The sequence below is a fragment of the Paramisgurnus dabryanus genome, chromosome 5 (genome assembly GCF_030506205.2).
Source record: "Paramisgurnus dabryanus chromosome 5, PD_genome_1.1, whole genome shotgun sequence".
NCBI lineage: Eukaryota > Metazoa > Chordata > Actinopteri > Cypriniformes > Cobitidae > Paramisgurnus > Paramisgurnus dabryanus.
In genome coordinates this window covers 35,312,147-35,324,120 of record NC_133341.1, presented here as the reverse complement: position 1 = coordinate 35,324,120, position 11,974 = coordinate 35,312,147, and the positions used below count along the sequence as shown (strand labels likewise).

At 34.1% G+C, this 11,974-nt stretch overlaps 1 protein-coding gene across 1 annotated transcript; it reads right to left on the bottom strand.

Moving 5' to 3' along the window:
* Positions 1–1,008: 1,008 nt before the first annotated feature.
* Positions 1,009–11,418, bottom strand: agpat9l (1-acylglycerol-3-phosphate O-acyltransferase 9, like). The gene is made up of 13 exons (XM_065250986.2): positions 11,244–11,418; positions 10,834–10,997; positions 9,649–9,715; positions 8,015–8,309; positions 6,339–6,413; positions 6,113–6,202; positions 5,866–5,959; positions 5,670–5,785; positions 4,835–4,890; positions 4,626–4,711; positions 4,325–4,453; positions 4,165–4,244; positions 1,009–3,246 (listed from the first exon to the last, which is right to left on the bottom strand). The coding sequence occupies exons 2-13, from the start codon at positions 10,975–10,977 to the stop codon at positions 3,147–3,149; spliced, it is 1,332 nt and encodes a 443-aa protein (XP_065107058.1). The 5' UTR covers positions 10,978–10,997; positions 11,244–11,418; the 3' UTR covers positions 1,009–3,146.
* Between the last annotated feature and the right edge of the window lie 556 nt (positions 11,419–11,974).

Sequence of the window (11,974 nt, the reverse complement as noted above, 5' to 3'; positions counted from 1 at the left end):
TTACTTATTTATGTATTTTTATATTTTAATGGTATCAATATATTTTACTCATTGTAAACATCATTATTTTAGTATCTTGACAACACTAGTACAGAGTTAAAATATTTATTTGTCTAATTTTGCAACAAATGTAAATAGGCTACTCAAGAAGACAGTAGCCTACGAATGTGTATAGGCTACAGAAACGATAAGTGTACTTCATCACTTTACACCACTGGAACTTATAAGGGCCCTGTTGCCATGGAGACAACAACAAAAATTCTCGGTTGCTCCGCAGGACCGGCTGCTGTTTGGGTGGAGTGAAATGAGATCTTAAAACATTTAACAATACATATTGGTCAATGTTCAGCTTACTTCGTATTAGGTTAGTTAGTAAAGTTATCTAATGCGCTTTAGTGAACTGTATTTTTAACATGTAGCTGGAGAGATGCCTATATCCTCTGGTGCTAAAGTGAAGCATGGGAGCGAAGATTCCTATCTGAAGAGGTGAGTTTAACTTAAACTGTTTTCATATATTATCAAGAGGAAGTTCTCCATTGTAATTACATTTGTCGTATGAGTTTGTCTCTTTGTAATAGCCTATACTTAACTAAGAAGATAAAATACATATAAAGTTACAGCAAATCACTGCACGAGACCATGACGCACTTACAATGTTGAATAATTTAATATTAATTAAAGTGATAGGTCATCCAAAAATCTAAATTGTAGGCTACATTTTCATATCATTTTGAACACAAAATATATATTTTTTTATAAATGAGGTTAAGCACACAGTTGATGGTTATTGACTTTCATAGTAGGAAAAACGAATACTCTGTATAAAGTGTAACCCTTTTGCATCAGGTATCATGTTAACTGCTATGTTTATAAAAACTGCTTTATGTATAAAGTTACAAAGATTTTTTTATATATAATAATCTTATATATTACTGGCTTACAGGTATTTCAGAACTCTTCCTGAGGAAAAAAGAAATATGATTGAAACATCTTTGATGGTACGCACCATAGCAAACAAAATAATTTACCCAAAAATGTAAAAACATTTATTCACCCTCATGTTGTTTTTGCTATGAAAAAAATTTATTCTGCTCTTTTTCATACACTTTTATACAACTCCAAAAATTACAACAATTTGTGTGGTACTTAGGACTGAGCTTGACATCACTTTTATTGTTTAGACAAAAGTCCTGGGACATTCTGCTTAAAATCTTATTTGTGCTCCACAGAAGTCAAATACGTTTACAACAAACAACATGATCAGGGTCAATAAATGATAACTATTCTTATTTTTCATAATGTAATGCAATACATAAACAGTCAAAAGTATTACGATCACAATTCTTACGATTTAATTCAGAATACAAAAAATGACCAAGCAAGCATATGTGATCCAGAAGAGGGTGGTGTGGATGTTCCTGCACAAGGTAAGACCTCAAAAACATGATTGGATTATTCAAATAAATAAATAAAAACCTAATATGATCATAATGTGCATTCATGTTTGTGTTTGCATAGTTCCTGAACCAGAAAAAGGAAATATTCAAGACATGAATAGGATTGATGGTGTAGATCCTGAAGGCAGAGGACCTATAGAGCCTTCTTCCAAAAAATCCTCCACATGCATTATGTTATAACAATGTGTATCATGAACAAGCATGCCATAATGATTTCTGTCTGTCTTGGATTTTTTTATTTTGTATTCAGCAGTATTATTTTTATTTATTATTTTTTTAGCAGTATCCTCATCTCAATATTTGCTTAATGGATGAAGGCACCATGTATTGTTTTTGTGATTATAAAATGGAAATTTCTTTTGTATAAAGCAACATTGCTCAAATTTTGTCCTTTAAATAAACTTAATAAATGTATAATTTTAATAAACTAATATTAAAGGAATTTAAAGTAATAACTTTACAATATTTATGGAAATATTCCACCAAAAATGAGCATGAAATAAACTTGAAACTTGCAAATTCTCAGACAGTGATGTTTCTTGTAAAATGAACAAATTGTCTTACACACAAAAGCTTAATGCATTGGATAATGTACACAAAGTAGATATAGTGCACAGTCTGAATGTGTTATAAACTTTTAAACAGTTTATAAAGCTTTTAAACAGACACATAATAATTAAACTTTTTAATTTCTGACATAGCGTTTGTCTTCTCTAACCTGCACAACTGAGATTAAATTGTTCAAACAAAAAGACGACGAAAAACATATCATATCATATCATGGACATGTTAGGCAAAAAAGTTTAGCTGATGAGAAATAAATGAGCATATAGAGTATTAACCTCAATCGCACACACTTATACCCTATAAAATTCAAAATTGAGCTCATAAAAAAATAGGATCTATAAAACCAAAAGATTTTTGGTGTATTTACCCAACACATTCCGACTCTTAAATCAAAAGCTGAGCAAACCTGAGCTGAGACTTTTTTTCATTCAACCATTTTTACCCAGTTAGCATATCATATCTAACGCGTATCAACTGTTAGACTGAGCTAACGTTACTGTAAAATTAAAGTATACAATGATAGCTAAAGTTCCTTGAACTCTTGCCTGGCTGTCAAACATTTCTGCAGTTGTGATCCACGCTCATCGTCTTCCCTCGTCTTAAACCAAAACATTTTATTTTCGACAAGGTATTTGTTTCAGAGATTAGTTTATCCACTAGCCAGACCGATAAATAAATACAGACCGGAAATTCACTTCGGTATAGGCGTGTAACTGCGACAACATGTGTGCGTCCGATGGAACCGTCATTAAACAGTTCTTAATGTTACATTAAACAGTTGTTACATTATATTGTATGTGGGTTCTTCACATCAGCGCTTTGGTTTCTGGGTTCTTGTGCAAGTACATAGATGATCTTCTCAAGAACTAAAGGAGGAAAAGTTTACTGTGGAACATAAAAAAATCTATTTTTTGATTTTATCGAGTAACCATTTTTAGTACTGTATTTGTGAGCAGTTTGAAATTTGTAGGCATTATTTATATTTTCCAATAATAAAACTATTCAAACAAAACTATGTTTGATATTTGGATTTCCGACCCTTTGATTGGCAGATGAAAATATCAATTTCATGTTTCAGTCTTTTGTTTCTGATGAGAGGAACTTTTTTGATGGGGTTTTGTCTTAGTCACTACTGTCATCTCCCACCACCATGTGACTATACATCTTCTGTTGTTGCTCTTTAAATGAATCCTTCACCCGTGCTCGCTTAAGAGCCCCATCCCTGTGAGACAAAAACACAAATACAAAAATATCTTATAACAGAAGGGAAGATTATCAGAATTAAATTAATTAATAAAATCCCGAAAAGGATATTATTTAAAATAACTCCAACTGTGTTCGGCTAAAAGAAAACCACATACACCTAGGATTGAGTAAAGCTTGAAGTATTGTCAGTTTTTTACACATATGCTAGGGTCCACGTGCAGTGCGCATGGCGCAAATTTCATCATCAGGACAGTACGTGCGCACTGCCGGATTTTTGTACTTTGTTTGTGTAGGTCTCGCATGCGCGTACAGGAGAATGTAGTATGCAGCCCAAGAGATGCATTGCATTTTGTCGCAATGTGCATGCGTTGAACGTATAAGTCGAATAAACTACACTGCAAAAAATGATTAGAATGAAGTCTAGTTTTTAGACCAAAAATATCAAATTTAAGTGATTTGTCTTGTTTTCAGTAAAAATATTTAAATATATTTTCTTGATGAGCAAAACGACCCAAGAAAATAAGTCTAGTTTTTAGACCAAAAATATCAAATTTAGTTGATTTTGTGCATAAAACAAGCAAAAAAATCTTGAACATTTTTCTTAAACACTAAATTCAAGAATTTTTTTTGCTTGTTTTATGCACAAAATCAATAAAATTTGATATTTTTGGTCTAAAAACTAGAATTATTTTCTTGGGTCGTTTTGCTCATCAAGAAAAAGCATCTTAATTTAAGAATTTTTAGATATTTTTACTGAAAACAAGACAAAAATACTAAGAAAATTTTTCTTGAAAATCATTTTTTCCAGTGTATGCTCTGCAAGGCTGTGCGTTCACACACAAAAATAATCGGGGCTAAAATATAAGCTAATATTTATTATGGGGTGAACTATTCATTTCAGAAATGACAGCAGAGCTCTAAGTAAATTACATACCAGGCCAAGTCCACTAAACCTCCCTGTTGGGCTATGGCAGATTTCACCCTGTTTGCAAACTGCACAGCATCTTCTCCTTCCTGTGCACACAGCAAATGTGGAAACATAATCAATGAACAAGTTATCACAAAAATTTAATGTAAACACACACAAACCATACCTTCTGTGTCATGGGAGGCATATACCAGACATTACACACTATAGCCCAGCTGGTCATCATCCGCAGAAGATAGCTGACCATGCTATACTTGCTGCTATTCCAGAACGCATCTCCAAACTGAGGGTCGTACTGCAAATAACAAAAATACACATGAGGTCCAGTCTTTAAAGATGCATTACGGCTAATACAGTACTTGTTTTAAGTAATGCATGCACGCCAAGGTATTTTTAGCATTTTCATTCATTCAACTTTAAAGCAATTACTGACTCTACCTATGGCTAATGCACACAGCATATATTACCTTTATGGCCACGGGGTAAATAGTTCCTCCGATTTCGAAGCTTCCCTTTTTAAACATCATTACTGAGGTATTGTTAATGCAAGTTCCTGCGGGGACAACCAGGTGCAGGCATTGGGATGATCAGAGCTGAGATACTTTTATGACTCTTGTGTCAGAAACAATATAGTATAAGAGGAACTCTATCCCTGTGTGTTTCTCAATGCTCTTACCCTCAGGAAATATAAGTATTGGGAGCTTCGTTTTGTCATTTGCATGATCTTTCAACCTGTGAAGGGAAAAAATAAGAATGAGCAGGCCATCACATCATTGTTTTCAGAGAAAGTGAGATGGGCAACATTTTAACTCTTTCCGCGCAAGTTTATTGCCTTCCAGAAAATTTTCTTCTTTAAATATATATCAAATGAAAGAACAGACCCTCTGCTTTTAAACAAAACAAAAGTGTTTCATCCTACCTTTATTTGTTCTCTTTTAATCACCTCTCAAATATGAGTAGGTTTCTTCAAAAATATACATTTTTGAGCAAAAAGCTGAGATAATTGCATTTTGTAAAGGACTTTTGTTAGAGATCAGATTCACAGCGATGATCAAAACATACAGTTTTAATTAAAGATAAACACGAGACTTATGGGTGTAAAACAACATGAGGATGAGTAATTAATTACAAAATTTTCATTCTGGAGTGAACTAACCCCATAATAATGAATTAATGGTGTCTGTCTAGTGTTTAGTGTACATCTATACAATTTGCTTTCTAATGCTATTTAAATCTTAAATATAAGCCACACTTTATGTCAGAAGAATGTGTGGTTAAATAAATACATTTCTGTTAATGCTGTTGCACATAGCAGCTGACTCAGTAAAATATGACCCAGCATGCAACAGGGAGGTATCCTGTCAACGCAAGCATGCAATGAATTTACAGGGCTTTCTGTATGAAATGCAACATTAATGCACTTGAAAAAAGTTAAATATTATTATTTATATGCAACGTTTTTCGTGTTCATGTAACAAATAAAAACAGACAAACAATTATGGTTGTCATACCTCTGTGTCACCAGGTGGCGATCTCTCATCTCCGCTCTCTCAAACCATATATGAGGGCACGATCGCTCCATGGCTCGTTGGATGACACCCAATAAACCACCGTGAACCTGTCCTACCTGATCAGAAAAACATCAAGCGTCACACCTGGGTTTTTATTTTCGTAAGATAAAGTGTTAATTAACTTTACTTCTCTTACCATGGCATAACAGCCGTCATTAGCCAGAATAACAACATCGATTGGTGAAGTGTGATTGGCCACACAAATTCCTCCCTTCTTTGGTTTGTTCGGTCTGAAAAAGGACGTAGTGTCTGACAGTTAGACTCGCACACCTACAGTATGACAGGCGTATAAGGTTTTGAAACAGAGCTGCGGTATATGAATAGATTGCATGACTGTTACACACTTCATTACTATAAATTATTAAGCATAGTCGAGGACTCACTTGTTGTGGTAGTGTATGGTTGCTGAAAGCGCTCTTGCACAGATTCTGTAACACATTAAGTGAACGAGTTCACTCAGCCAACCCTTCACCCTGAAAAGATCAAAGGATTATAATTAAAGACAATTAAAAATATGCATCACCAACAGGCCGGGGCTGGTTTATGCTGGTCTTGCTTTCATGATCATGTCATGCATTTGTGAAGCTGATAAAACAACTAAACTTTTACCTGCCATTAGGGAGGAAACCCACCAGAGATGTGGCAATCACCAGCCAGCTCACGCCTATAGTTGCCAGTGTAACTCTAGAGAAATAACACAAAAATACATAGGACATTTATAGAGACCTGCAGGGATGATGTTTTGCCACTCAAAGTTGAAATAAATCAGTAGCAATAGCCATATGTCAGGTATGTAAAATTTTGCGATAAAAATCCTATAAAAATGCATGAAATACACATAAATTAATTAATACTCTTATTCTGTGTAATTGCAAAGTTTTGTCAGTGAGCCTTTATTAAAAAAACATCCATTATGATGAGCCTTGTGTTTTTCAAAGGTGGGATGGTTTAAGTGTTAGGCAAGACACACATATGTCAGGAAAAGCAATCTCTGGCCATATGCCAATGTCCACCGACTACTGGTTGTTTGGCAAGTTGTTAGGGTTACTGTTGTGTTAAGGCCAACTAAATTCAATTCAATTTTTGGCAGCAGCTGCTTTAAACCAGCCATTTTGTTGAATGTTTTGCCACTCAACAGGGCAAGGTACCCTCTATTTTCGGGCAGTGCGTAATATCACTATGCCTGCTGCAGCCATGTTACATAAGCAAAGTCCTTGATTATTACGCCAGAATGAGAGTATAGTTCCTAGCCGTATCTGCCTAGAAAATTGTAATTTTCCTTAGTACACGATGTAACTACAAAAGAGTCAAGTTTTAAATAGGGAAAATATCGATAGTGATAGACCGATATATCGGGCCGATATTTGCACGTTTTATGTGTATCGGCATCGCCCGATATGTGGCTGCCGTGTTCGCCGATTTTTTCGGCATTATTTACAGACAGAGTGCTGGAAGCCGCAAGCGATTGCAGATCATGTGACTAAAAACAATCAACCTTTCCATGACAACATCAAAAGATGGTTCCATAGCACCATCACCTGTTTTTACTAATTGTTAAATATAGTTTTTTTTAAGTTCTATACATGTTACTTTTTTAAAATTGAGACTTGTAACATTTGGCATCATCATTGTGTCATTTTTATGATGTAAATTGAGTGAGCAAAAGCAGTATCGGCTCCAGAAAATCGGCAGCCTTTATCTGTCATCCGCTAAGGCCGATGAAACAAAAATCGGTCTCGGCATGGGAAAAAAAACTCCATATCGGGTGAACCCTAAATATCGAAACGCTTTGGTTATTTTTAGCGCGATGCTAATGGTCTAATCAGATTCAATGTATCATAGTAAGCTACTATATGCTAAAATTGGTACCACCAGACCCAGAGATCAGCTGAATGGATTCCAAAATTGTAAAAATCTAATTTTTAACTCTAGGGGAGCTGGAAAATGAGCATATTTTCAAAAAAAAGTGGAGTGTCCCTTTAACAACTAATACTTTCCTCTTGTCTCAATTCTTTAAAAATCACAAAGATAACAAATGCAGTTTCAATAGAAAAATGATTCTCACCTTTAATATTTGAGAATATTTACAGTACAAACCTTGTCAGTGAACTATGATGCAAAAAATAAGAATAATCGTTCATTAATCGTAATTGATGTCAAATGTTAAATTAACCCAGGCTTTGATTTTAGTTTCAATGGTCCAGCCCTAAATGTAATACTACTCTATAGGTACTCAAGGCCACATCTCACCAATACACCAGGCAAGTATGAATGAGATAATGTACCTGAGAGGAAGAAGTATGCAGTATCTCACAAGTACGCCAACTCCCCACAGTATAGTGAGTCTGACTGATATGTACTGAAAGTTGTTGTTGGTTCGGGTGAGAAGATTCCAGGACACCAACTCCTCCGAAGTGAATCTCTGCGTGACGTCATCCTCTACTATGTTTTCAATGCCTTTTTTAGTAAAGTAGAACACATCGCTAAGAGTAAAGCGTCCATGCTCAGCCGGCTTTGGTCTGTCCTGGCGCAATGCCTCGATCTCCTGCTCCAATGAGGAATTATCTCGCTGAATTAAACCTGAGTCAAACACAGACATTATTAAACTGGCTAAACACAAACACTCGTTTTTTGCTTATTTGTAATGTTTATTAAAGGGCACCTATTATGCAAAATTCACTTTTCCAAGATGTTTGGACTAGTGCTGGGCAAAGATTAATCGCGATTAATCGCATACAAAATAAAAGTGATTTTTTGCATAATATATGTGCGTGTACTGTGTCTAATTATTGTGTATATTTAACCACACACACATTCATATATTCATTTCAGAATTGTTTTACTTATATATAATTTTTTTAAATTTATTTTTAATATAGAATATATAAAAATATCAATAAATATATATAAACATGTAAATGTTTCTTAAATACATACATGAATGTGTGTGTATTTATTTATACATAATAATTACACACAGCACATTATCATATATTATGCCAAAAATCACTTTTATTTTGTATGCGATTAATCGCGATTAATCTTTGCCCAGCACTAGTTTGGACATAAATGTGTGTTGGCAGTGTGTGAACACAACCACCCTACAATTAAAAAAATATACCCACTCCTTATTTATAATCCACATTAAACCAAAGCAGTCACATTAGACATGCAGTTTGATTCTCTTTTAAATGTGACATCACACAAACAAATCCACGCCCGTAACCACTGTTGACTGTCCTGCATTACATTACTTGCCAAAAAGCCTATTCATTTTTCCCATAGACTTTTTAAATTAAGTTAATCTTCACAGATGAACACAACTACTAAAGTCTAAATTTGTTTTTGTGTTATTTCATAATGTGAAGATTAACAAAAATACGTCATCCCTTTGGCCCTCTACAGCTCTTCTCAAGCACTTGCCCCATCTTCCATATTTAAGGGTGTCATTTTCCAGTGTACTGTCTCTTTAATGACATAATGCTTTTTATATTGAGAAATGCTTTTATCAAGTAAGAACCGATTGAATAATCAGTGCTGATCAGCGAGGTATTGATAAACAGCATTCATACATCTGAAAGAGGGTGTAACTGATGAAGACAGAGTAAAGTCCACGTTTGAGAGTAAAGTCGTCACTGTGTAACACATTATTGCCGGAGCAGACAGATAAGACGAGAGCCTTTCAAGAAACGAGTCTTATCAACACATCAAAACCACATTATTGATCTTATCTAGAAGAACCATTCTCTCGAAAACCCATTGCCTCTCAAGAACTTTAAAAGCAACAGTATAAAAATTACAAATACTATTTGCATAAGACATTCTAGGACCATTATTTTATTGAATCAATCCGTCACTTCTGATTACTGTATACAACATTTAAATGAATATTAATTAATATGCATGTATGGAAATTCACCATTAGATGCAGAACGTTTCAGAATTTCCTCTGCTCTGCTTCCCCTTTGGATTCTGTGTGTTGCCCACTACAAAACAAAGAGGACATAACAATATGTACATTTACATTCATGCATTTGGCAGATGCATTCAAGATATACATTTTATCATGACCTTTTATGCTACTAATGCAATGCTCTTGCTACAGGCTATATTCTAAACTACCACTTGGGTTACTTAAAATGATGGTTCACCTAAAAATGAAACTCATGTTTTTTCAAACCTGTATACATTTATTTGTTCTGATTAACGTAAAGGAAGATATTTTGAGCAATGCTTGTAACCAAACCGATCAAAAGCACCATTGACTTCCATAGTAGGAAAAAAGAATACTATGGATGTGAATGGTGCTTCTGATTTGGTAGGTAGGACTCAATATGCAAAAGCATTCAGTGGTCAACAAAAAATTAAGTGATTTTATTATTAATACTTGTTGAAGGCATTTAATTTTGTTTTGGTAATTCCACAGCATATTAATCATTGTTAAACTATGTAAAGTTTATGTATGTAAAAAAATAACTTTTTACAATTGTTGAATAAGCATTATTTAGTTTTATGTGCATGCATTTTAGCTGCAAAAAATAAAAGAAAATGACAATATAAATAGTGACAAAACCTAAAATTAATCAATTTAAACCTACATTTGTAATGTTTCAGTGAAAAGGTCATGGACATGTTATTGTGTAAGTGTTGCACTGCAAAAAATTATTTTCAAGAAAAAACATTCTTAGTATTTTTGTCTTGTTTTCAGTAAAAAATATCTAATTTTTTTTTAATTAAGATGCTTTTTCTTGATAAGCAAAACGACCCAAGAAAATAAGTGTAGTTTTTAGACCAAAAATATCAAATTTAAGTGATTTTGTGCATAAAACAAGCAATAAAAATCTGCCAATGGGGTAAGCAAATTTTTCTTGAATTTTTGTGAAAAATTTTCAATATTTTTTTTGCTTACCCTATTGGCAGATTTTTTGGCTTGTTTTATGCACAAAATCACTTAAATTTGATATTTTTGGTCTAAAAACTAGACTTGTTTACTTGGGTCGTTTTGCTCATCAAGAAAAAGCATCTTAATTTAAGCATTTTTAGATATTAAGACCAAAATACTAAGATTTTTTTTCTTGAAAATCATTTTTTGCAGTATATGTACCTCAAGGCTTTTAAGAAGAATCTTCATGTATGTCTCTGTGATGCCAAGAGAGATCCCGAACATGGCTGGTAACATGATGAGGAGCACCAAACAGTTGAACCAAACCCTGAGCACAGGGAACAGTGCAGCCCAAAACCCCTCCATAATCTCACTTTACAGGACCCCTTTTAAACAAAACACACGTTTATGTATTTTGCAACACATTAGCACACTGGAGAAAACTGAAATTTCACAATTTTTTTACATAAACATCTATATTTTGATTGAAAAACTTTTCCAGATGTTTCACTTTAAATTCAGTTACTCAAGGCAGCATGAGGTTTAAGTCATAAAGCACAATACATGACACAATCAAACAGGCCATATTTTCTTATTTTGGCTCACTCAACAGAAATAAAAGAAACTCTCACCAGATTTCACTGAATGACAGCAGCAGTAAAAGACAAACAGCTGATAAAATCCGATGTAGGCCTCGTCATAGCCGGATGTTACTGTAGTTTTAGATGTTTCAAAAGTTGTTAAACGAAGCACTGCCGCTTTGACATTGCGAAAATAACAATGTTCTGACGCCCAGACCTGTGAAATGTGGAATAAAGTTCATCTGATAAGCAGGAGCAGAAAACAGCGCCTTCATCAGGACATGTTGTGCACTGCACCTCTGTGAATGATCTTACCTTTATTTTACACATCAAGATTTATATAAAAGTATATTTGGACAACTGCTATTAGATTAACATTTACACATTTTGGCAGCTGCTTTTATTTAAAGATACTTACTTCGTGCTTCCTGAAAATTGAACTCATATGACCTTTTGTGCTGCTAAAAGTTCCCATTTGAGGAACAAGAAATGGTGGTATTGTGTGTTGTAAAATCTGAGAAACCTCCTGTTTGGGATGCCTTCAAAGTAAAAAAAAAATTATTTTAAAAATGGATTCTGGTTACTCTGGATTTTCTAGAGAGAGAGAAAGAGAGAGACAGAGAGAGAGACAGACAGAGAGAGAGAGAGAGAGAGAGAGAGAGAGAGAGAGAGAGAGAGAGAGAGAGAGAGAGAGAGACAGAGTAATCTCTAAAAAAATAAACTTATTTTATTCATAGACTTCAATAATATGAATTATTCCTAGACACTTGCCACACTATACT

What these genes read in the sequence shown, in the direction of transcription:
- agpat9l (XM_065250986.2), bottom strand. Translation starts at nt 10,977, where the DNA reads ATGGAGGGGTTTTGGGCTGCACTGTTCCCTGTGCTCAGGGTTTGGTTC. An exon ending in CGCCACCTGGTGACACAGAG is followed by an intron (nt 4,891 to 5,669) that starts GTATGACAACCA and finishes TTCCCTTCACAG; the next exon opens with GTTGAAAGATCATGCAAATG. An exon ending in GGTTTAGTGGACTTGGCCTG is followed by an intron (nt 3,247 to 4,164) that starts GTATGTAATTTA and finishes TTTGTCTCACAG; the next exon opens with GGATGGGGCTCTTAAGCGAG.